Source organism: Desmodus rotundus, chromosome 8 (genome assembly GCF_022682495.2).
Source record: "Desmodus rotundus isolate HL8 chromosome 8, HLdesRot8A.1, whole genome shotgun sequence".
In the NCBI taxonomy this organism is placed as follows: domain Eukaryota; kingdom Metazoa; phylum Chordata; class Mammalia; order Chiroptera; family Phyllostomidae; genus Desmodus; species Desmodus rotundus.
Genome location: NC_071394.1, coordinates 5991916 through 6013972, shown reverse-complemented (window position 1 = coordinate 6013972; position 22057 = coordinate 5991916). Strand labels below are relative to the sequence as shown.

Sequence of the window (22057 nt, the reverse complement as noted above, 5' to 3'; positions counted from 1 at the left end):
AGTTCCAGCTCTCCCGAGGACCATGGAGTGGTCCCGGGCATGTCACTTTACCCTGAGCCAAAGGTTTCTCAGCTTCACAGAGAAGGATGTGGACCAGATAAGCCCTGTGCCCTCTGATGCCAAGTTCTCACTGACATGGGTATTTTGTCTGAGTGCCGTGGCAGGGGTGGGAGTTGGAACCTCATTTTGAAGGCACTGAACTTAGCCGCTGTGCAGAGGGGCACCCCACTTCTGATAAATTTCACAATCTTTGGCTACCTGAATTGGGAACTTTTAAAACCTGTGTGTGTGAGTGTTTTCTCCCTGCCAATTCATAACTCATCCTAAATGTTACACTGGGAATACCACCACTTTTTTCAGGTGAGGAAACTGAGGCATGACAGTAGGTAGTGGCAGACCAACTGAGGTCCTTTTGAGGGCTTTTAGAAGGTTTTGCCAGTTTTTGCCTTAATGAAATAATTTTTAAGATTCTCGGATTTGGAGATGTGAGAACACCTCACTCCTAACACTTTAGCTCAGGAGGCAACCTCACTGGTATGCAATGTGTTTCTGTTGACAGCATGAATTTGCTTGCTTTCTACAACAATTAATCAATCATCGGCATGTGTTACAGAAAGATGTGGTGACCCGAGAAATAACTTAAACTACTTCCCTGCTTACCTAACCAAAACCCAAACCCGCCAACCAGACAGACAGACAGAACAGCGCGTCATTAATTTCTCCCTGTACTGGTCCAATCAGGAGTAAGCGCAAGAACGGCAGATAAGTGTGCATCCGAGAAGAGGGTAGCAGTACCGTTTATATAGTGTAAAGTCATGCAAACCATGCGTCAAAGGAAGCGGCTTCACTGTGGTGACATGGGGGACAGGCCATGACAAGCCCCTGCCTGGGGGGCCATCACGCACATGCACGTGTTTGATGCAGCCACCGGTGACCTCGCTGGTAGGTGACGGGTGTGAGAGCAAGTGAGCTATACAAAGTCTGTCTACATTACAAGGAGGAGTCAGCCCGTGACCCCCTTTACACGGGCTTGCTGGAAGGGGTCCACATGGAGTCAGAAATCCCGTCCCCCGTGGACGACGGCGGCATGGAGCCACTGGGGGTGAAGGGGTCTGTGTCGGTGTCTGTCTCACCCTCGGCGAGGTACCGTTTCTCCCTCATCCAGCTCGAGCCCCCGCTCAGGCCAAACATGTCGTCTCTGTCTTGGGAGATGCTGAAGCCACTTGGAGACCGTTCCAGCTCCTCGTGGTTGACTGACATCAGGGACAGGGGTGTGTCGCTGTCCCTCGTGATGCTGCGTCTCTGCCGTGGGGAGACCCGGTCCAAGCAGGGGTCAGCCGGGGATGGGTGGCTCCCCCGGGGGTCAAGAAGAGTCAAGATGGGCAAGACGGTGGGCCTTTCCATAGACGGTGCTGTTGAGGAGCGGAGGGCTGCTTGAACCTTCCCAGAACTGGGTCCCCCTCGGGGCAGGTTCACAGGGCCGTGGGCAAGGAACCCATAGGGGCTGACTCTGTCGATGGGCACCTGCTGGAAGCTGTAGGGGGGCTCAAGGGCGCCTGTCTCAGAATAGTTGCAAATGATGGTTTTCAAGTCAGGATCCCTGTTGTCCCCTTTCTTCTCCACCTCGGCCGGTGAGGGCGTCCCCTTGGCGGGGCCGTACTCCGTGTCGTGCACCTGCAGCCGCTCCAGGTGCTGCATGTGCATGTCCACGAGGAAATCCAGTTTCTTCCCCATGTCATGAACCTGGAAAACATAAGGAAGCAGGAATCACTGCTTTCTCAGGGGTGGGAGCACTGTTATTACCTCTGTTTTGCAGGTGAGGAAACAGAGGCACCAGCGGATGAAGTAACTTGTCAAAAGTCACAGAGCCGATAAATGGAAGGGCTGAGATTTTTTAAAATATAAATTAAAATTTTACAATGAAAAATGATATTCTTGACAGGCCAAAAAAGAATAATCATAGAACTTTTCTCTCACCTCTCCCGCACAGATCCAATTTGGGGTTATGAGTGCAGTAAAGGGCTGGACAGGCATCCTAATGGAAGTCGGTGGTACCATTTATGCAGTGTAAAGTCTGGCACACTGGGCTAAAGGACCCAGGGAATGCGGGGAAGGGAACGAACGTTTTCTAAGGGAACACCAGGAAGCACATGAGAATGGCAGTGACTATGGGTTGAGAGCCGACTGCGTGGCCGCTGTTACTCTCGGTAATTCACATATGCCAACTCATTTAATTTCTACAGCAGCCTCATGAAGTATTAAAATCCCCGTTTTACAGATGAGGATACTGAGGCTCAGGACCATTCATTCATGTACATGTGATCACCCAGCAAGTGCGAAATTAGGGACTGAATCTCCACATCCTTTTTGGAATGGTAGATACATATGTTATTGACCTATGGGGAAGAAATGACTTTGGGACATAAATTTTATATACTGGTTCCTTAGTGAGGGAAAGGAAAGCCTTACCTGTCTTTCGACTTTCACAAACTTCCCCATCATGCTTTGGTCTTCAATTTCTGATGTGGACGCTCTAGCCATATACGGTTCGTTCCTGGGAAAGAGCCAACAGTCCTGTGAGATTGTTACACCTATTTTTGCTTTGCAAGGTCATTTCAGCTCAGGAGGCCTTGTTCCCTGGAGCCAGTATTCCCATGCTCATCCCTATGCCCCCACCCGCAATTCTGGAGGCACACGTGAGTCAGGAAAGTGAGTAAAGCCCCTGGCTGTGCTGAGAGGGTCTGATGCCTTGAAATGACTTTCCTTTGCCTTTGGTCTCAGACTGCTGCTTGAGAGCATGGTGGGTCATGGGGAGGGGGTGGTCTGATCTCTGAAATTCTATACAGTGGGGGGTCAATATTTCATCGCTTCCACTTTGTTAAGAGTGGAAATCAGATGCTGAATCTAGAAAATGGCGTGAAAGATGGCACTGGAGGGAATGGGGCTGGAATGTACGCTGCGTTCACTCTTTGGTGACACCGTGACCTCTAAGTGCACTTGGCCACAGTGCCGTTAGGGTCTGTGCAGAAGAGTGCTTTTGGGGGAGCCGGGCTCCTGCTCGAAACCACACATGTGAACTGCTGTCTAGGAAGCTGGCTTTCTCTCCCGGGACACCAGCTCCTGCTCAGTCCCCAGTATCTCTTCGGGTGAGCAGCCTGGAGTTGTGCTATGTCCAGTGCTTTTCTCATCCCACACAGTGTTCTACAGTATTAAAACCATCTCAAAAAAGGGGTATTTCACTTAAATCTGGATAAACAGATTTTCTTGAAACATAGACTATCTGGGAACAGGATCTTCAGGCCTAAAGTTAGCAACAATGGAACAGAGTGACAATTACCTCCTTCGGATGGGGGACATGCCCCCTAGGTCCCCACAGTCCACCACTTCCAATCCCATCCCCAAGACTGATGCTGAAGGTCAGGGGCCTTTATCATCACGGTTACACCCTTGCCTTCTTTATATTAAGGAGCCTTATTATTACAAGGTGCCTAACATTTCTTATGCCCTACACCCCTTTTATTCATTTATGTCATCTGCCTTGACAACATTTGGGAATAAAGACGTGTGTATGCCATCGAACATGGTGGCCAAGACAGGGAATAACTGGTGTCCTTTGCTGGGTGGTTAGAAAAAGATGCGACACGTGTGTATGACGGAACACTACTTGGCCACCAGACAAGATGAAAAATGCTCTCCGCAACAACACAGGCCTTGAGAGTGTCATGCTAAGTGAAATAAGTCAGGTGGAAAAGGACAAGAACTATATGATCTCACTCATGTATGGGATATAAAACAGAAAGCAACAAATGAACGAAAAACAAACAAACTCATAGACACAAAGGACAGTATGGTGATTCCCAGAAGGGAAGGGGGTGAGGAGGATGAAGAGGGTGAAGAAGGTCAAATTTATGGTGATGGAGGGTGGTGAGCATACAATGCAATATACAGATGATGTATCATAGAATTGTCCACTTGAAACATATAATGTTATGAACAATGTCACCCCAATAAGTTTAATAAAAAGAAGCATAAATCAGGCAGTGGGCTTTCTGAAAGATGCTCCTTGTTCACCAGGACCTATAAAAGGAAAATCTTAAAACTGGGTAGAGCAGAGCTGTTCTGCTGGGGGACCGAGCTCCAAGCTCTGGCTGGAACAATGGTGTGGGGGCCCTGACAGCTGATCTTCTTCTCCAGCTTTGTTCGGGGCTGACAGTCCATCCCCCACAGTTACTATGCAGGAAAAGCCAAAACAGCTGACCAGGAATGCCTCGGGCCTTGCTAACATGAAGTATTCTTTTGGTTCCAATAAAAGCCATAAATAGCTTCTCATTTTATAAAAGAGAAACCATTTTCATGTTCAATAACGGTAAAAAATGGGTCCCCCATATGGTCTGGGTAGAGGAGCAGGAAGTCTTGCACGGAAAACGGCCATGAATCAGAACAGCCTGCAGGCTCTTTCTCCCCAGTTTATTCCGGGGACTGGCAACCTCACCCAACCATAGAGGAACCACCAAGACTTGGGGGCGGGGACACTCCCTGGGCCGTGGCCCCGCACAGCCTGTCCATAAGTGTCCACAGACCCCACCTGGGAGACTGCTGGGATGGGTAGGTGAACGCTGTCCCTTTCTGAGACTTCTTGTGTTTTGGAGTAGATGGCGGTCCAGGGGTGAAAATCATATCTACTCTGGAAGAAAGAACACAGTGAGGGGGATTAAATGACAAAGAGGTTCACACCACAGAGAGGAAAGCGATTCATCCGATCCCTCCTCAGTCAGGTGTGGATTTGGAATAGAGAATTAAAGGGACAAAAGAGGGTGGGAACAAAGAGAGAAACAAAGGGAGAAAGAAAAAGAGAATTTATCATCTCAATACATTAACTTTATTTTTGGCCCGGTGGTGCCGAGGGGGACAGAGAGACAGCTAAACCACTGAGACAGGGAGAGGGTGCACCTCCTTATTTCTCATAGGAAATGTCCTGTGTGCGGCGAGCCCATCTGGTCTTCCAGCTTGTTTACGCCTCCCCAAAACACCCAGCTAGGCAGTTTTCCCCACAAAACCCTGGGCTCTGTTCTCAGCTCTGCAGATCTCTGCTGCTCGGCAGGCTTCTTGGCCACTAGGTGCTTGGCTCTGACCCTGGCGCCACCCCCTGCTTCCTCTGCTATGTGGGGCACCAGCTCTCCATCTGTGCAGCTCCAAACGCAACAAGAGATGGATGTCCCCATGAGCTGCAGAGCTGAGCAGGGCCAGGACATGGGAGCAGCCCTGGAGGCTCGTCACAGGCCCTGGAGGACCACAAAGACCATGCACCCAGAAGTAGTAGCCATGGCTCGCTCGGTGTCTGCAGACCCAGCTGTCCCTCTCCTGACACCCCCGGGGACTGGATGGCCTTTCCTTTCTCTCTGGCCTCCTCCACTATCAGTGCCGCTGGGGCCATGCAACTCGTCATCCCAGCAGTCAGCCTTCAGTCATGACTCATGGAAACACATTTGCCAGGTAAAGATCTAAAACTGTAAATGTCCACTTGACATTCACATGGGCCGATACTCTGCAGTTGGTACACCCTGGACGTCATGTTCCTCTGGTCTCTCAGAGAGCCATATTTGCACAAGTAACAGTGTGTTAGGCTCAGAGCTTGTTCACACGCCCATTTGTTAAGAAGGCACTGAGTACCGACTGTGTGCCGGCCACTATGCTAGGCGGTCACAGCTGCTATTTCAGTTGGAGATAAAGCAAGGTCACAAATAAGCATTCCTCCAACCCGACAGCATCGTTGGCTTCCAACCCGTCGAATGTGATGGTCCTAGTAACTCTAAGGGACACCCCAGTGAGGAAATATTATTCAGATGAAGAGACCGAGGTCCAGAGAGGACCTGACTCACGTCCGTTGGAAATTGCGGAGAAGGAGCTTCAAGTAGGACTTTGTTTTCCTAACTTCAGTTCTAAGACTCCTGGCAGCACATTTTCCTTTATTTTTTAAATGGTTTTCTTTTTTAAAAAACATGTTATAATTCATTAAAGATTCAATAAATCTAAGAAGTAGGAAAAAATCACACACGGACTCATCATGTACTATATGGCCATGGGACTCCGTTGGGGGCAATCCTAGACCTTTTCTCTAGGTCCCTAATGGGAACGTGTGTGTCGTGTGTATTTCTGAGAAAATGTATGTGTGTATGTTTTTGTGATCACATTGTACGTATATATTAGTTAATATTCTTGCAAGATCTAGTAGGCAGAATATGTGTATGTGTATACATATACTGATATATAAATAATATAATTTATACATGTATATAATCATAATGCATATATGTACATGTATAAGTGTGTGTATCTATGTCTGAGTGTATTATTACTTTGTCATTACGAATAGATTCACGGATCATATAATTTTCCCACCTGTCTATATTTTGTAAAGGTCACCTGATGGCTACATAACTTTAATGAGAGCAGGCACCGTTCTTTCCTTCACCATTATTTTATCACTGAGGAGGTGCGGCTGTTAGAAAGAATAGGAGCTTTGTAACAAGTCGAGCCTGGTTTGAACATTCCAGCTCTGTCACCTGACAGCTGGGTAATTAATTTCGGGTAAGTCCTTTGCTGTCCAAGCTTTGGTTTTCTCCTTGGTAAAATGGTGCCTGTGATGCACTCCCTTATGGGGCTATAAGGGATTAGACACATGTAGGCAGAGCACCCAGGTGCTCAAGAAAAATGGTGGCAACTAGTTGGGTATTGATGCTGTTTCTGTGGTTTTGCTATTAGAAACAACACCCGATGCACATTTTTTCAATATGTTGAAAAATTTATATTTAGAACTAGCCAGCTGGACTCTGTTTAGGTGATTCCAGTTTTGCTGACAACATCCAAAGCATCCTAGTCAGGGGCCACTGGGACATATGCTTTCTTGCCATGAGGCCTCATCAGGGTGTTGACCTTGGCCACGCCAATGTCACAGAGCTTTCTCCCATCCTGTCTGATCTGGAGCTGGTTGGCTCTGACATCCACAAGGTTGGATGGACATACTTGTTCTTACAATTTCTCCGCTGCACTTTGGATTCTTCCTGAACGCCTTTCACCCTCTGTTCTCAGGGTCAGCGGGTTGATTCCTTAGCAGTCTGGGAGCACATTCCCCTTGGATGTGACTGTCTTACCTCGTCTGAAGGTACTTTATCCTGGAAAGCATGTCGAGGTGCCCTGCGGAATACTGCTCAATCACATCTTTCACGTCGTAAGGCCTCAAGGTCTCCTTGAATTTTTTTTTATACAGACGGAATTGTAAAATTCTGTAAGGTGAAGTAGAGATATTTGAGGGCCGTGCATAGAGACTGGAGGAAACTATAATCAAAGACTAGCAAACTCAGGGGGGGTGGGGGAGAAAAGAACCAAAGAGAAAAGGACTTGAACTTCCAATTCCTGGTCCTGCTCTAGCCTTTCAAACCACACAGAATAGGCTGCTTAGAACCTCTCCTTCAGGACCGCCTCCCTCCAATCATTTGCGTAAGAAGCAAAATCACAGTAACCTTAAGAGCTCGTGTTCACTGAGGGTTCATTACAGACACTGAGCGGAGCATTTCATGAACAATCTGCCCATAGACCCATCTGTGGATGGGGGGAGACCGTGGCCCGAGAGCTTCAGCGTCGGCCCAGGGCCATTTGCTCATCACCTCAGAGCTGCCCGCACACTCCAGGCTGCATCTGACAAGGCCGTGCTCTGAATTACGGTGTCAGGCTGCCTGCTGTCCACTTGAGGACAGAGGATGTTTCTCTTCCTGTATAGCCTCTTCAATGCTCTGGCTTATAAACTCCTAATAAAGAAGAGAAACTAGCCTCTGTCCCCCAAGTTCTCTCAGGGGACACCCAGAACTCATAGATGGCAAACCCTTGCCTCCATCTTCCCGGGAACCAATAACATCAACCCAGACGGCTAATGCTCCTTGACAACCCCGTCCTGAGCTCAACTCCCACTGTGACGGCGTCAACTAAAACCCCTAACCCCAGGTCCACGCTAGGAGCCACCACCGACCCAGGCGTCCCCTCAACCCCCGTCTAGTGCTTTCAAAGTGCGTTCTGTCGTTGTTGCCCGAGCCTCCAGCCTCTAAACACTATTTGACACATTGATCAAACTATCCAATTAACTTGCCACCCTTTCCAACCTTGTGCCATTTAATGAGTCTGCCCTTTGCATAACTCCATCTAACTCAGGTGTCAGAACTATGGCTCGAAGGCCAGACCTGCCCGCTGCCTGTGTTTGAAAGTAAAGTTACGCCGAAACGCAGCCACAGCCAATCACTTACGCACTGTCTACTACAACGTCGGAGTTGAATACATGCAACACAGACCTGTGGGCCACAAAGCCAGAAATACTTATTATCCGGCTCTTTACAGAAAAAGTTTGCCCACCCCGGACTAAGACACCAATGAAAATGCTAAAAAGGACAGAGCAGAAGCCAGACCATGGAGCATCCCAGCAGAGGGAGAGACCCCCTCCAGGGTGTCACACACTCATCCACGGGTGTCTCTGAACAAGCTTATTCAGCCAGCTCCCGGCAGTCGTGTTCCACCCCGCCATGCCTCTGTCCCATTGTGTGTGGTGGTCCATGAGAAAGCAGGGCAATGGCTTTGCTGCGGCCCACATATTATAACGCTCCTGTGTTTCCCTTATCAGTTGGTCTGGGAACCTTGCTGGAAACACTACGGCTAGTTCTTGGAGAACCAGCATAGTTTCCAGAGTTCACTGCCACCAGTGTGGGGTTCTTATAAGCCCATATCCTGATCAAAGGAAGCCCATATTCTTCCAGGAGTAGCATATTTTTATTTTCTTATGAAATTCTAAAGCAAAATAGACATAACCACAGGGGATTATAGTCTCGTCTGATACAGACAAAAAAATCCTATAATTGATTATCTTGTTAAAAAAATTCTACATCAAAAGAAGTAGACGGATGAAAAGAGAAGAAAAGCCACCCTGAGTAAGAGGCCTACCCAGGAAGAAACCTCCATGCCATGACACCCCGCCCCCCAACACCCTTTAAAATAAACGGTGGCCAGAGCCAGGCAGAAGCAGGACAGTTGGAAATACTGTCAGGAGCCCTTGGGGGCACTTTGGTCAACAGGCGGGCAGTAAGTCACCCATGGTGGCTTGCTGATGGACACCTCGCTTTTCCTTAGGAAGCGTCCTCCGTGGGGTGCTGACACACTCTTACATCTGCTGCAGGGGCTTCCTGACCGCCTTCCCAAAGCCAAGAGCACTCTACAAATGTCCTGTGGCCCGGGGCTGGGGCCACAGGTGGGAAGGCGAGGGGTGGCCCTACCTGACGGCTCGGATAACAACCTTCAGGGTGGGGATCATGTCTTCGACAAGGAAGTCATTCCCGTAGTCCCTGTCTTCTGCCGTGGGATCGCCTGTCCCGGCATCTGGGAGGGAGACACACGTATCAGGGGCAGGCCACAGCCCTTGGGAAGGCACAGGGACCTGGCTCAGTCACAGCCTTCCATGCTCCACCTCTGGGGTCTTTGCTCCCACCTCCCTATAGCTTCTCCAGTGGTGACATCACTCAGTCTTTCTCAGCACCCCTCTTCTATGACCCGGAAGCCCCAGTCCGAGGCGCCTGCAGTTCAGGACTGTTGGTTGGGGTAGAAGCCTTGGAGGGAGGGGATGTGAGTCCGGAGGTTCCAGAGGGGCCCCTTGGAGGCAGCCAAGGGCATACATGTGGTGCTGATTCAGCTTCTCGCTCTTCCAAGTCATTAGCCTTGCTTACCTCCCACAGCCCTCAAAGGGTTCTCTTCCAACACATCTTCCCACCCGCTGGGGGTGCCGAGGCACCCCCTCACACCTGTCTTCAGATCACTCTGCACCCAGCCCCTCGCCACCCTTCAGGTGGACCTCCATGCCAGCATACTCATCACTGCTGCCCTAGGGACCTGGGTGAGAGGTCCCTGAGCTCCATGCAGGTCTGCACAGAGGCATGGGGTGACTATGGCCAGGAGAACAGCCACCTGGGAGCCACCTGCTCTGTGAGTTGTAGGGATAAGTCACAGATGCCTCCAGCCCAGGGACATAAATGAGATGAAATGAGGAGTTGGTTCAGGGAGGGTGGGGAATGGGCTACTTTGCAGACTGGAGAGTCCTTCATTGGGGGAGGGAGGGAAGGAGGGGGCCAGGGAGAGGCAGAGTGGAGGATTCATGGCCGGGGTGTGGGGGAGGAAGGCCTTACCTTCAGAACTCTGCCAGAAAGCGTAGGCTTTCATGCGGAAGGCGGTGCGGAAACGTTCTTTATTGTTTAAGCCTACAGGCTTTGGTTCTTTAGAAGGACTTTCTTCTATGGCATCTACATTCAGAGGGGTAAATAGCTTTCCTTTAGTATTGCTACCACGAGGATTAGAAAGGCGAACCCGATCCAAGAGACCCAGCTTTTGGCTACAAAATAAGCAAAAGTGAACAATTTTCCTCCTTGAGTGCAGGCTTTTGGAACTCCCCGTCCCTCTCCATAAAGACTCACACACTCTCCTCCACGCATGAGTGGGACGGGTGCCCTCCATGCCACACCTAATGGAGAGGCTCGGGTGGGGCAGGGCTGGGTTGGACCCTAGCTGGACAACGTACTAGCTATCACACCTGGGGCACGTTATTAACTCCTCTGCATCTCCGTTCCCTCCTCTGCTTAAGTGGAGCTTCACTGGAAAAGGCTAGCTCGTCGTCATAAGCAGCAAAGCTTCATCCCTTCTCTATTCCCATCTCCTCAGCTTTGGTAACTTCCTTTGGACCATTCCGCACTGCCCAGACAGCGGCTTGTGCAGGAAAAGCCTGATCGAATGTCCCCTGAGCAGAATTAAGTAACATAAATTGCATGAGGCTGGTACCCTAACCTAGTGTCCACAGACACCCCTCCATGTATAGAATTTAGGGGGTATCCATGAGCTTGGATGGGAAAACACAGCTCCTTCAATTTGCTAACATCTAGCTGAAATTTAGCAAGTTTTTCTATGTTATAATTGTAGGTGACAAGCTCCACTCAGATCCCGAATGTCCCCGTCACATGCCGTGACTTCCCACAACAGAAAGCACAGGTCATCTTATACCCTGTTATCTCCAGGGGTTGCTGTACATGTCACAGTTCCAAAGTTATGGTAGCATTCAACCTGCCACCAGGTCTGGTCACCAGACTTGTCACAGAGAAGCATGTACATGTCCCATCTCAAATGTTTAAATATTTGGATGGTTGTGTTTCAATACAGTGTTGACCCTCGAACAACATGGGCTTAACTGTGCAGGTTTACTTAGAGTGGATTTTAAAGAATAAATATACAGTTGGCCCTCTGTATTCCTCTGGCTTCACACCTACAGACTCAACCAACCGAGAATCAAATGGTATTTTTGATCTGCACTTGGGAATCCACAGACCCGGCGGGCTGACTGAAGGCACTGGTCTTTGCCATTTCATAAGGAACTTGACCGTTTGTGTGGACTGTGGTGTCCACGGGGGTCCTGGAACCCATCCCCGTGGATACCAGGGGTGGCTGTAGTTACGTTTCGGGGGAGTCAAAAGTCATAGGTGGATTTTTGACCGTGAGAGTCAGTACCCAAACCCCCATGCTATTCAAGGGTCCACTTTAACCAGTTTCTTTTGTAACTGCATGCATTTTATTTATGGATTCAAAATTGTTACTCTGAGAAAGGGTCCCTGGAGATCACCCTCCTGCCCAAAGTACCTTTGACACGGAAAGAAAAACCCAGTTAATGAGTCCAACCTACAGTCACCCTAGTGCAAAGCCAGCTGCACCTTGAAGTCCAGTAGCTGATGACCCTGGGCACATCTGTGACCTGGGCACATCCATGAGCCTCAGTTACCTCATCTTGAAAACAGGGAGAAGCATTCCTGCTTCACCTGATCGCTAGGTGATGTTGGTCAGGATGTGGTATAGTGCAGGCACATGGTAGGTACTCAATAAATATGAATTTCTTCCTTCTATTTCGCAGCCCTTTCTGTGCAGTTGGTACACAGCAGAGAGAAGCCAAACTGCGTGTTTCCACACATCGACATACTCAGCTCAGTGGCTTCCTCGCCATCACCCACACAGGGCCTGTCACACAGTAGGGCCTGTCGCACCATGCACTTGTGGAATAATTGCATGAGCAAATGAATGTGGGTTGTTGAATCAGATCTGCACTGAACCGAGATAATTTAGTATTTCTAAAGAGGGTGTCTGGTTATCACAGCCACATGCTTGGAGCCAGAAGCTGCTGACGTCTTTGCGCTGTGGTGTGGTGAGGAGGTCACAGGTGGCGGAGCTGCAGAGGAGGCTGGGACATCCTCCAACCAAGCAGGAGCCCGATGCTGACTGAGCACCAGGTCCCCGAGGGTTCAGTGAGTCTAACGGCATCTGCTTCCATCTGCCCGGGGAGCATTACACATAATAACATCTGTCGTGTTTCTGCCTTCAGCCTGGCCCTGAGAACACACGAGTGAACGAGTGAACATGCGCCTGGACCTTTGTGGTTCCTCACTCCCTCTGCACTGGTCTGTCTCACCCTGCACTGCCACATGAGTGACCTGCCCCGGGTCAATTCAGAGAACCTCCGACACGCAGGCAGTCCACTTTCCCTGACCTGCAGTCACGGTTTTCTAACCTGCTGTCCCACCGGAACTGGATGAATGGCTGGTAGGATGAAGAATAACATATCAGGGTCCAAGGACTGAAAAGACTGGACCAGGTGGGAAAGCAACTCAACACACGTGGAGGACCTTCCTGCCTATGAGTAGGTAAGGGGCCTGTAGAATGGTCACTTCACAGGCCCCCTTCTTCCTGGACCCTGCGTAGCCCCTTGCCGGCCCCCAAGTCTCCTCCTGCATGGCTGGGTACACACAGGTCCTATAGCTTGTCACACCCTTTCTTGCCTTTTCAGCGACCTCATTCCCACCTGCCCTTTAAAACTGCCTGAGCAACCCCCTTGGAAATGGTGTACCCGCCTCTGCTCCAAAGACACGCTGTGCTTTTCTCTGTCTCAGAGTGGAACCTACTGGGTGGAGACGGTACATTTCCACATCTGCCCACCCCGCTGGCTGGTACAGTCCAAGCAAAGCAAAAACTCTGCCTGGTTATCTCTGAACCCAGCACACGCCCCTGCTCAGCACATCCCAACATGCAGGGTCTCGGCAAGAATCATGGGCTTTGGGGCAATAGCAGCCTGGGTGGAAAAGTCCTGAGGAGGTCGTGCCCTAGGACACCAGACTCATCCTCTCTGGTCCCCCGCCTCCTCTCCTGCAGGTGGTGACAATCAGCCCTCGCTACTGACGGCTGATCAAGTGTTAAGTGAGGAGTGTGCAGAGAGCGCTAAGCCACTGTCTGGGATGAAAGAAGCCTTCCAGAAACGCTCGCTATCATTATCTCCAGAAAGAATCCTCTTCCCACCTCGGCAGGAGAGGGCTAATGATGTGTAAAAGGGTGGATAAAATTTCCCTGGGCCACACAAAAAAAAGTTGTCTTTTATAAAGAAATCGGATAAAGTCCTTTTTAATTTCTTTTTGTTTTTCTGTTAGAGTTGACTTTCTATATATTACTTTATAGCACTTCTTCATGCTAGTCTCAAACATCCCCCATCATCACTGAACTTGACCTTCTACATAAGCTAAGCAAGACAAAAGCAACGGCAGCCACTCTGTCGTGACATGAAACCTCAGCATAAGTGCTGACGATGGAAAGAGAATGAGAGAACTCTGGGCTGAATTTAGGTTTCGCTTGTTGGGCACTTAAATGGCTCATTGCAGCCGTCACAATGGCTGTGGCTACAATCACTGAATACAGCACTGGTCGCAGAGGAGGGTTTTTATAAGAGATGGATTCCATCAGCACCAGGAATCTGGATGCGCTGGGCACCAGTCAGAAACCTCTGCTCTGAATTGCTCACAGCTATTGCATCTGAGAGGCTTACGGAATTCTCCCTCCGGCAAACTGGGTCATCAGTTTACTTCTTAATTGTGTTGCCTGAACTCTAAAACTCCACAGGATCATCGAGGGCAAGGCACAGTGCACCCATGAAATTCAAAACCCATCTCTGCCTTTCCCCATATGGATTTGCAGTGCCCAATTCAGGCCTTGGGCTTGGAGGTGCTAGGGGCCTGGCACGAAAGACCCTCCCTGGAGCTGACATCAGGTTTCCTTGGAAAGCTGGGATCCCTGATTGGTTAGGCATAGACAGACTATTTTGAAATGTGAATCGGAAAAGCTGGAACCAAATGGACTGGGGATGGAAAAGTAAAATCAAGGGTATTCCGTCCTGGCAGAGGTAGCCTGTGTCCTGGGCTCCTGGCTCAGATATCAGCCCCAGGGAAGTTCAGCCACAGCTCTGGGCAGGTCCCCAACTTCACTGCTCCTGGCCTTTGCATAGGCTGTGACCGGTACCTAGGAAAACCTTAAACCCTAAGGGATTCTGGCTTTTTATCTGAAACTTGGTCAGACTTAGTAGAAAGTGTTATGAAGCTCACTGTCTCCCCAGAGCCAACCTGCTTTACCCAGCACACGTAGCCAGTGTTTTGATCCTTCTCAGAAAACTCTTGTGTCTATTTTTCAATTGGTTCATAATTCAGAGGGAATGGGGTGCTACAAATTGGCACTCCCCGTGTCTCAAAGGGAAACACTGGGACTAAGCCCCAGGACATGTCAGGAATGACTCTGAGGTTAAACAAAACTGGAGTCATCTCTGCACATCAGGGACTCATAGCCTGGCACCAGTGTCACGGGGTCTGGGTGGCAGGAAATACTAAGAGCGATGGGATTGGGTCCAGGGCTCTTATTTTGCTCTGGGTAACAATTTTCTCATCAGTAAAATGAGGGGCTTGGCTTAATGGAACTTTCCATTCCTGCACACCTTTAGCAGTTGTTGATTCTAGGCACAGAAGAGATTTATCGCCAACCTCATCCATCCCCGCATGAGGTGAAGCTCATGGGGCTGCCGCCACAGGGAGAAGGTGAAGTGTGAATTATGGCGTCTGACCATGTGCTCCTTCACTCGGTAGCATACCCTGGCTCTGAGCCTTTCCCTGCCTGCACAGCCCCCTCTCACAGCAAGGACTCCAGCTCCACGAGCCAAGACAAGGCAGGAGAAAACAAAACAGTAGATTAGGTCAACTGTTCCCAGCAACCGTGAGGGGCAGAGTAGTGGCTGGGATCGTGAAGATCTGAGCCCTGCTCTTGCTGCCTTCTTAGCTACATGACTGTGCAAGTCACTCGCCTCTTTGAACCTCAGTTTTCTCCTGCAAAATGGGAATTAAAAGAAGTGTCTACTCATCGGCTAGGTGTGTTTAGAATGACACCTGGCAAACAGTAAGCATTCTTTCTAAACGACTGCTATTATACTTGAATTCTTGGATTCAAAGAATGATCGCCTACTAAACTTGACAGCTTTGCACCGGGAAGGACATAACCCAAGACAGAAGATAAAGAAGCTGCCTGAACACACTTCTCTCTCCAGAGACAGATGCAGAGAGGAGTCCTGGAGGCTGCTGTTCAGACTGAATTGCTTAAAAATGCAAAGTGCGCAACTGGGCTCAAGCAGTTATTGTCAACAGTTACCTGTTTTAAAAATTCAGAAATGCTAGTTTCCATCAGACCAGTGCCCCTAATCATCAGCAGTGTTGCACGAGCAGTGAACAGTATGACTGATGTTGAAAGTGATGCCCGTAACAAAACAGCAGTCTTCTCTGGTGTAATCTATGGAATAAATGAGGCTGGGTGTGGCTTATTGTTGATGTTCCGTAATGCAATACTATGTCGAGGGATCTGAGAATGCATGGGTAGAATTAATGCCTGACGGGGGCAACTGTAATTTTTGTCTGCTCTATGTTTATCCTTATGCTTCAGGAAAAAGGGCAGTTTTCTATCCGAGAGCCGATTCCTCTAACTTCAGCCCAGTGACTGTAACGGGGGGGCTACCAATCCCGGGATCGCGAACCCACTCCCATTCACTCCACCAGGTGAACACGTGACCCAGAGTTGGGCTGGCAGCAGCCTCTCACTGAGCCATAGCGATTGTTCAAAGTGTGTATATATGACACAAAGTGGGCCAATCTAAGTGCCTCCCCGGGGAATCTCGATCTGGAGCTGGGTGGAGACAAAGGGGAAATGCAGGATCCTGTGGCTGCCTGCACCCACACGCCATCAGGATGGCGGAAGTCAGCTGAAAGAGTGAGGCCAAAAAGAGAAGCAGAGACAGGAGAAGAGAGAAACACCAGGAGGTCCCATTCCTTATTTCCCAGGGGTTCCCCTCATGTTTGATGGGGGACTCTCGAGCCATTACATATTCCTCCTAGTCCAAGCCCGATTAAGTTGGGCTTATGACACTGGTGGAATAGTTTGTCCGTGCATCCATCTGTCCATCCATCCATCCATCCATCCATCTGCCCACTTTTTCAATAAGCCTCACAAGGCATCTATCTGGGGCTTCATCACCCCAGGCACAGTGATATTTTGCATGTATGCTCCAGGTTGGCTGACTTCTGTCCCTGTCTATATAGAAAAGGCTCTAAAGGTAGATTTGGTAATTGGCAGTACCCACACTTGCATGGTTTAAAGCCCTTCTGGTCAAGAGAGAAGAAGGGAAAGAGCACCCATTGGGAGTCCTGAGACGTGGGCTGTGTAAGCCTTGGAGCTGGTGGGCTCTGTAACGTAGGGTGAGTCTGCTCTCCTTGGGGGGGTGGGCTCAGTTTCTGTAAAAACACCCGGAAGAGGGTGTTTGAGGTATCCTCCCACTCTGCCTCAGTAAGCCATGGGCTGCTGCAGGCTGTCTAGCTGATGTCCCCAGATACAGCCATGGTCAGTCCCCCAGCCCACTCTACAGTCCCCCCCAATGCCCCTATGTCCAAACAGGGTCCAGGAAAGAAACGCTCATCCATTTGAAACAGGCGCAAAGAAGGCAGAGGCTGAACTGTGTTTCTGTGTGCGAGTTAACCAGCCCTGTCTGTAACTTCCTTCAGGTGAGATTACGGAGGGAACGGGGCCCTATGGGCCCCATTCGAAAGGACCTGACCCAGTTTCCCAAAGACCACTGTCCTCAAGCGGTTCCCCTACAAGTTGGTCCAGGGTCCTGCCACCTCCTCTGCCCAAATCCCGTCAGATCTAGAAGGACAGTAGTTGAGCTTAATGTCTAGGAGACTCACAGCAAGTTCCCCAAGTAGTCTGTCCACAATAATAGATTATAAATTTATAGTTTAAATGGACGTTTGCAAGGGATGGTCTTTCTTTATAATCTCTAACAGGGTTCACAGTCTCCCTGGCATCTTCTTGAGAAGGACAGAGAAGGAGGGACAGAGAAGCGCTCAGAACCCAGAAGCTCCACCTGCAGCAAGCGTGCTTGACTGGGGAAACTTCTGTAGTGGTGGGGATTGTAGAGTATAGTCTTGACTCACTTTCTGAAGAACCATCCGTGATCCCAAGAAGCAAATGAAGCAATATGCAATGAAATATCATGGTCTTGATATTCAGAACTGAGTTTCAATGTTGGTCTTCCCACCCCGTGAGCTGGGTCACCCAGAAGGAGTAACTCAATCTCTCTGAGCCTGATCTCTCCAGTCCAAACATGAGGACAGGAGATACACTGTGGTTGGGAGGACTCAATGAGATAACGTGGCAGGACTCGAGGCACAGAATCCGGCCCCCAGGGGAAACTCAGGAGGTGGCTGTTGCTATGGTCACCACTAAGGTGGCTTTGAGTGGATTAACATGAGGAGGACACAGGGAATAGTGGTCCCAAAACTCTACGTGTCACCAGCATGGCCACCCAGGGCCCTGCACCATACAGAACTGGACCCTCGGTTCCAACACAGTGGTGGGAAAAAGAAATTCATAATCAGAAACGTACCTGGCTGCGGACTCCAGCTGTTCTTTCCTGCAAGGAGAGGAGGAGAGGGAAAATAAAGCACTGATGGCATGGACCCCACCCTCCCTGAGGCTGCCCCGAAGCTTCCCTTTGGCGAAGACAGAGGAGGAGAGTGGAACTCCAGGACAGGATGGAGAGTCTGGAGGGGCCACCGAATGAGAGGGGCTTCTCCTCCTGGACCCCCGCCCCCTGCTGCTCCCAGCCCTTCATTCACTTACTCATCCAGAAAACAGTTGCTGAGCACCTTCTCTGCCCCAGGCCTTGTGCTGGGCTCGAGGGATTTGTTTAGCACCAGGGACAGACCAGGGAACCAGGAATTTTGTCATTGAGCAGCTACATACCCATCACTCTGTCACCACCATCATCATCACAGTCGACATCATCATTGCAAATATCACTGAGCAATCATTATCGTTGTATCATCATTGCAAATATCCCTGAGCAAGCACTAACAGGCAGGTACTGTTTTAAGTGCTTTTTATGGATCAACTCATTTAGTTCTCATAACAAGCCTATGAAGTATTATTATCATCCCTGCTTTCCTGATGAGAAAACCAAGGCACAGAGAGGTTAAGGAAATTGCTCAAGGTCTCACAGATAGGAAGCAGTGGAGTCAGGACTAGAACCCAGGTGACCCGGCTCCTGAGCCCACACTGCAACCACGAGGCTGCATGGGCAATGCCCAGAGTTCCCTGCCTGGGATAGCTGTGCTCATCCTTCGAGTTCAAGCTGAAAGGGCCCCTTTGTTGCATTTCTTATCTCACTCCCAAGGGCCTCCACTGAGCTAATCTCTTCACATGTGGGACTGTATGCTGATCACATTGCGTTATAATTTTGTGGTAGTCCATGAACTGCTTTACAGGCAGAACCTCTGTTTCTTTTTAGCCTTATAATCTAAGCATCCCACCCCCTGGCATGCGGCAGGTGCACAGTGAAAACTGAATGAGTCCCTGGGATCCGGGTGGCAGGGGATGGGGGAGGTGGGGAGGAGAGGCATCATGGCAGCGGAGTAAAGGGACCGGCTGGAGAGTTAGGAATTTCTAGCTCAAGGGTCAGCTCAACACCCAGTTCCAATGTGGCCTTGGACTGGTCACACAGCCTCTGGCCCATTTCCTGTCTTGAGGCACATGGACAGAAAATGTTCTGACGTCCTAGAATTCTCTGGGGCTCTGACTCCAGGAAGAGTAGAGAAGGAAACGGTGAGGGGGCGAGCTGGGGGAAGGTAGGAGAAGGACTAGGGAGCTGTGTTAAAGAATTCAGGGCGTCAGTCCCCATGCCTCCTCCAACTTAATTCCAATACTGAATGATTCCAGAGCTACACTTTTCAGTGTGGCAGGCACGAGTCACAAACGGCTACTAAGACCAAAAGGAAGTAATAGGAAAAATTCAATTCCTCGACTGCACCAGTAACAGTCGGGTGCTCAACAGCCACACGTGGCTAAGTGGTTACCACACCGGGCAGCACAGCCGTAGGCCGTTCCACTCCCACTTTTGGGGAACCCATCGATGGGCGCGCTCTTCTGCTGACGGAAAGCAACATCTGGTTTTTCCCATCTGCACTCATCTCTGCTTGTGTAAGGGAAGGGTCAGTCTGTCATCCCCCAGTGTCCTCCTGTACCTTCTCAGACTCCGACCACCTAGCTGCACCAAGTCCGCCCCGTCTCCACTATGCCCAACATAATGTGTGGCCGTGAACAAGCTCTTGAACTTCTGGGGTCCTCAGTTTCTTCTCATATAAGATTGGATTTGGACTTGAAACTTTCTGAGGTTCTTTGCAATTCAAAAATAAGGAGTTTGTTCTTTTAAATTGTAAGAAAAGGAAAATAAAAAGGGACGCCTGTCATCCATCACCTCCAGTCCCAACCACATAGACACCTGCAAACTAACCCTGCCTACCCTGAGCTGGAAGCTTCCATACGGCGCCACTCCTGGAAACGGGCGATACACTCTGCCATTGGAATCCCGGGGAGGAATGTGAAATGGTGTGGCCACCGTGGAAAAGAGTCTGGCGGTTTCGCAGAGAGTGAAACACAGAGAAACCAACTCCACTCCCAGGTGCCCGCCCGAGGGCACCGCGAACACATATGCATCCACACAACATGCACCCAAACGCTCAAGGCAGCGTCACAGCCAGGGGGCGCCTACAACCCAAATGCCCCTCAACTGGTAAATGGCAAACAACGGGCCACGTAAAGTAGAATGTCACTCAGCCCTAGAAAGGAATAAAGGTCCGATACACAGGACAACAGGGGTGAAACTTGAAAACGTCACACTCAGTGAAACACATCACACAAAAAGGACACATATTGTGTGGCTCCATCTTTGTATGGAATATCCAGAATGGGCACAAGAGACAGAGAATTGCTTGGTGGCTGCAGGGGCGGGGGGAGGAGGACCCAGGAGTAACTGCTGTAGGTACAGGTGCATTCACTAAACACCACTGAAATGTCCACTTTGTAAGGTAACTCTCAGAGTCTGTGAAATAAATCTCAAAAAGTCCTTATTTTTTTTAAAAAAACAGGGAAAAAAACCCCCAAAATTATAGGAAGCAAGACACGTCAGTGTATTATCAACTACACCCTTGCCATTAAACATGCGGGGTGTGCTGGAGGTCAGGGCACTCTTTTCAAAGGGCCTGCCTTGTTCCGGAGCGGTTGCTAAGTGAGTTTCTCTAGTGCCTTTACCCTTTTGTCCTTGAAAAAGAAACAAAGGAAGAAGTGTTCTCTATTAGTCTCCCAGACGTTCCCGTAGCACAGCAGCTGTCTGCCGCACGCCGCATCCCTCCAAGTCTCTGACAGCCGGGACAATACCTTGTTTATAGTAAGTCAACCCAAAAGAACGGGCCTGTTGCCAAGAGCTTGGGATGCACAGCAAATGGAAATCATCTTGGTTCTGTGTTCAGTGTGGTTGCACATGTTGTTTTTGAGTTCAAGGTCACTCTGTTCTCTTAAGGGGAAGCCACCTGCCATCCGAAGAAGACCATTGCTACCCAAAAGAAGACTGATTCTATGCCAAACCTGAAACAATTATAGCAATGACGGAATTTCAGAATCAAAAGGAGCCGCAGAGATTATTTTTCTGAACAAGTAAGTCTAATTACAAGTAAGAAGACAGAGTCAGTAAACTCAGACTTTATCGCTGATTTACTGAAGCCTCGTTTCTCCGCATCTCCTTAACTCTTACAAGTCATCGCTCCCTGAGTTGTTTTCCCCTTGCTTATTCCCACCCAGGTCTTCTCCCTACCCCCTTCCTATCGCTTCCCCTTTGGTCCAAGTCCTTACTCCCTCTTGCCCTGGACCACCCTGCACTCATATGCTGGCTGGCCTCCTTGCCTACAACCTTGAGCCTGTCCAGTCTAGCCCCACAATCCTCCTGTCATCTTCCTGAATCACAGGTCCGATCATGTCATCCTGTGGTCTTGCGGCTTCCTTCGCCTTCAGGATCAAGGTTAGATTCCTTCACGTGTCCCCGGGGACCTTCCGGGGTCTGGCCCAGGGTTTAGCACACACAAGGGGCTCAAACATGTTGGCTGACTGGATGCTCACATACAAAGAGTTGCATGTCACTGGAACTTCTGGGGAGTGACAGAATGATAGGAGGGGAGGTGGGAGATGTCAGCTTGGGCCTGACCTTTCAGGCCATGTAGGTCACCGCCAGGATTGGAATCTTTTTCTTTGTCCACTGGAAGGTTTTATGCAGGGAAATGAGGCAACAGAATGCAGATCTCATGGGTTCCCTTAAATCTTGACTACAACCTGGTGATGGAGGTGAAGGGGTGACTAAGGTCAAGTTCAGCCACTGTTCTTGGGTTGTGTAATGAGTAAGTGGGAGGGCAGGATGAGAATGGAGGGAGCCACCTGCCAGTAGCAGGCCACACGATGGTCCAGGACACCAAAGACGCATGGCAGAAACGCACTTCAGAGCAGGTCCCAGCTCAGCCGTGGAGCTGAGGGTCCCTTTCCCTTTCCTCCGGAATCAAAGATTCGAGCAGCCCTGCACGCTGTCCCCATGCACACACCTGAGCCCAGGGTCTCAGTGTCTAAGACCTAGAAAGGGACAGTCTGTTTTGGTGGCCCACATGGTGAAAAACTGTGGGCTCAGGGGCTCAGGGTGTGACTAACTTTGGCCGAGATGTCCAAAGTCTCTGAGTCCCAGTCCCCTCATCTGTGACAGGTGCCAGGTGAC

At 49.8% G+C, this 22057-nt stretch overlaps 1 protein-coding gene across 2 annotated transcripts in view; it reads right to left on the bottom strand.

Annotated features, from left to right (window-relative positions):
• Positions 1 to 709: 709 nt before the first annotated feature.
• Positions 710 to 22057, bottom strand: part of KCNQ3 (potassium voltage-gated channel subfamily Q member 3) — a 197235-nt gene continuing 175887 nt past the window's right edge. The window contains exons 9-15 of one of the 2 annotated variants that reach the window (XM_024572168.4): positions 17855 to 17881; positions 10215 to 10417; positions 9312 to 9414; positions 7152 to 7283; positions 4586 to 4684; positions 2470 to 2554; positions 710 to 1743 (exon numbers count right to left, since the gene is read on the bottom strand). In XM_024572168.4, coding sequence (XP_024427936.2) covers positions 1021 to 1743; positions 2470 to 2554; positions 4586 to 4684; positions 7152 to 7283; positions 9312 to 9414; positions 10215 to 10417; positions 17855 to 17881 — 1372 coding nt within the window. In that variant the 3' untranslated portion in view covers positions 710 to 1020. The remainder of the gene's footprint in view (positions 1744 to 2469; positions 2555 to 4585; positions 4685 to 7151; positions 7284 to 9311; positions 9415 to 10214; positions 10418 to 17854; positions 17882 to 22057) is intronic. The other variant, XM_071222204.1, reaches the window with a different exon arrangement.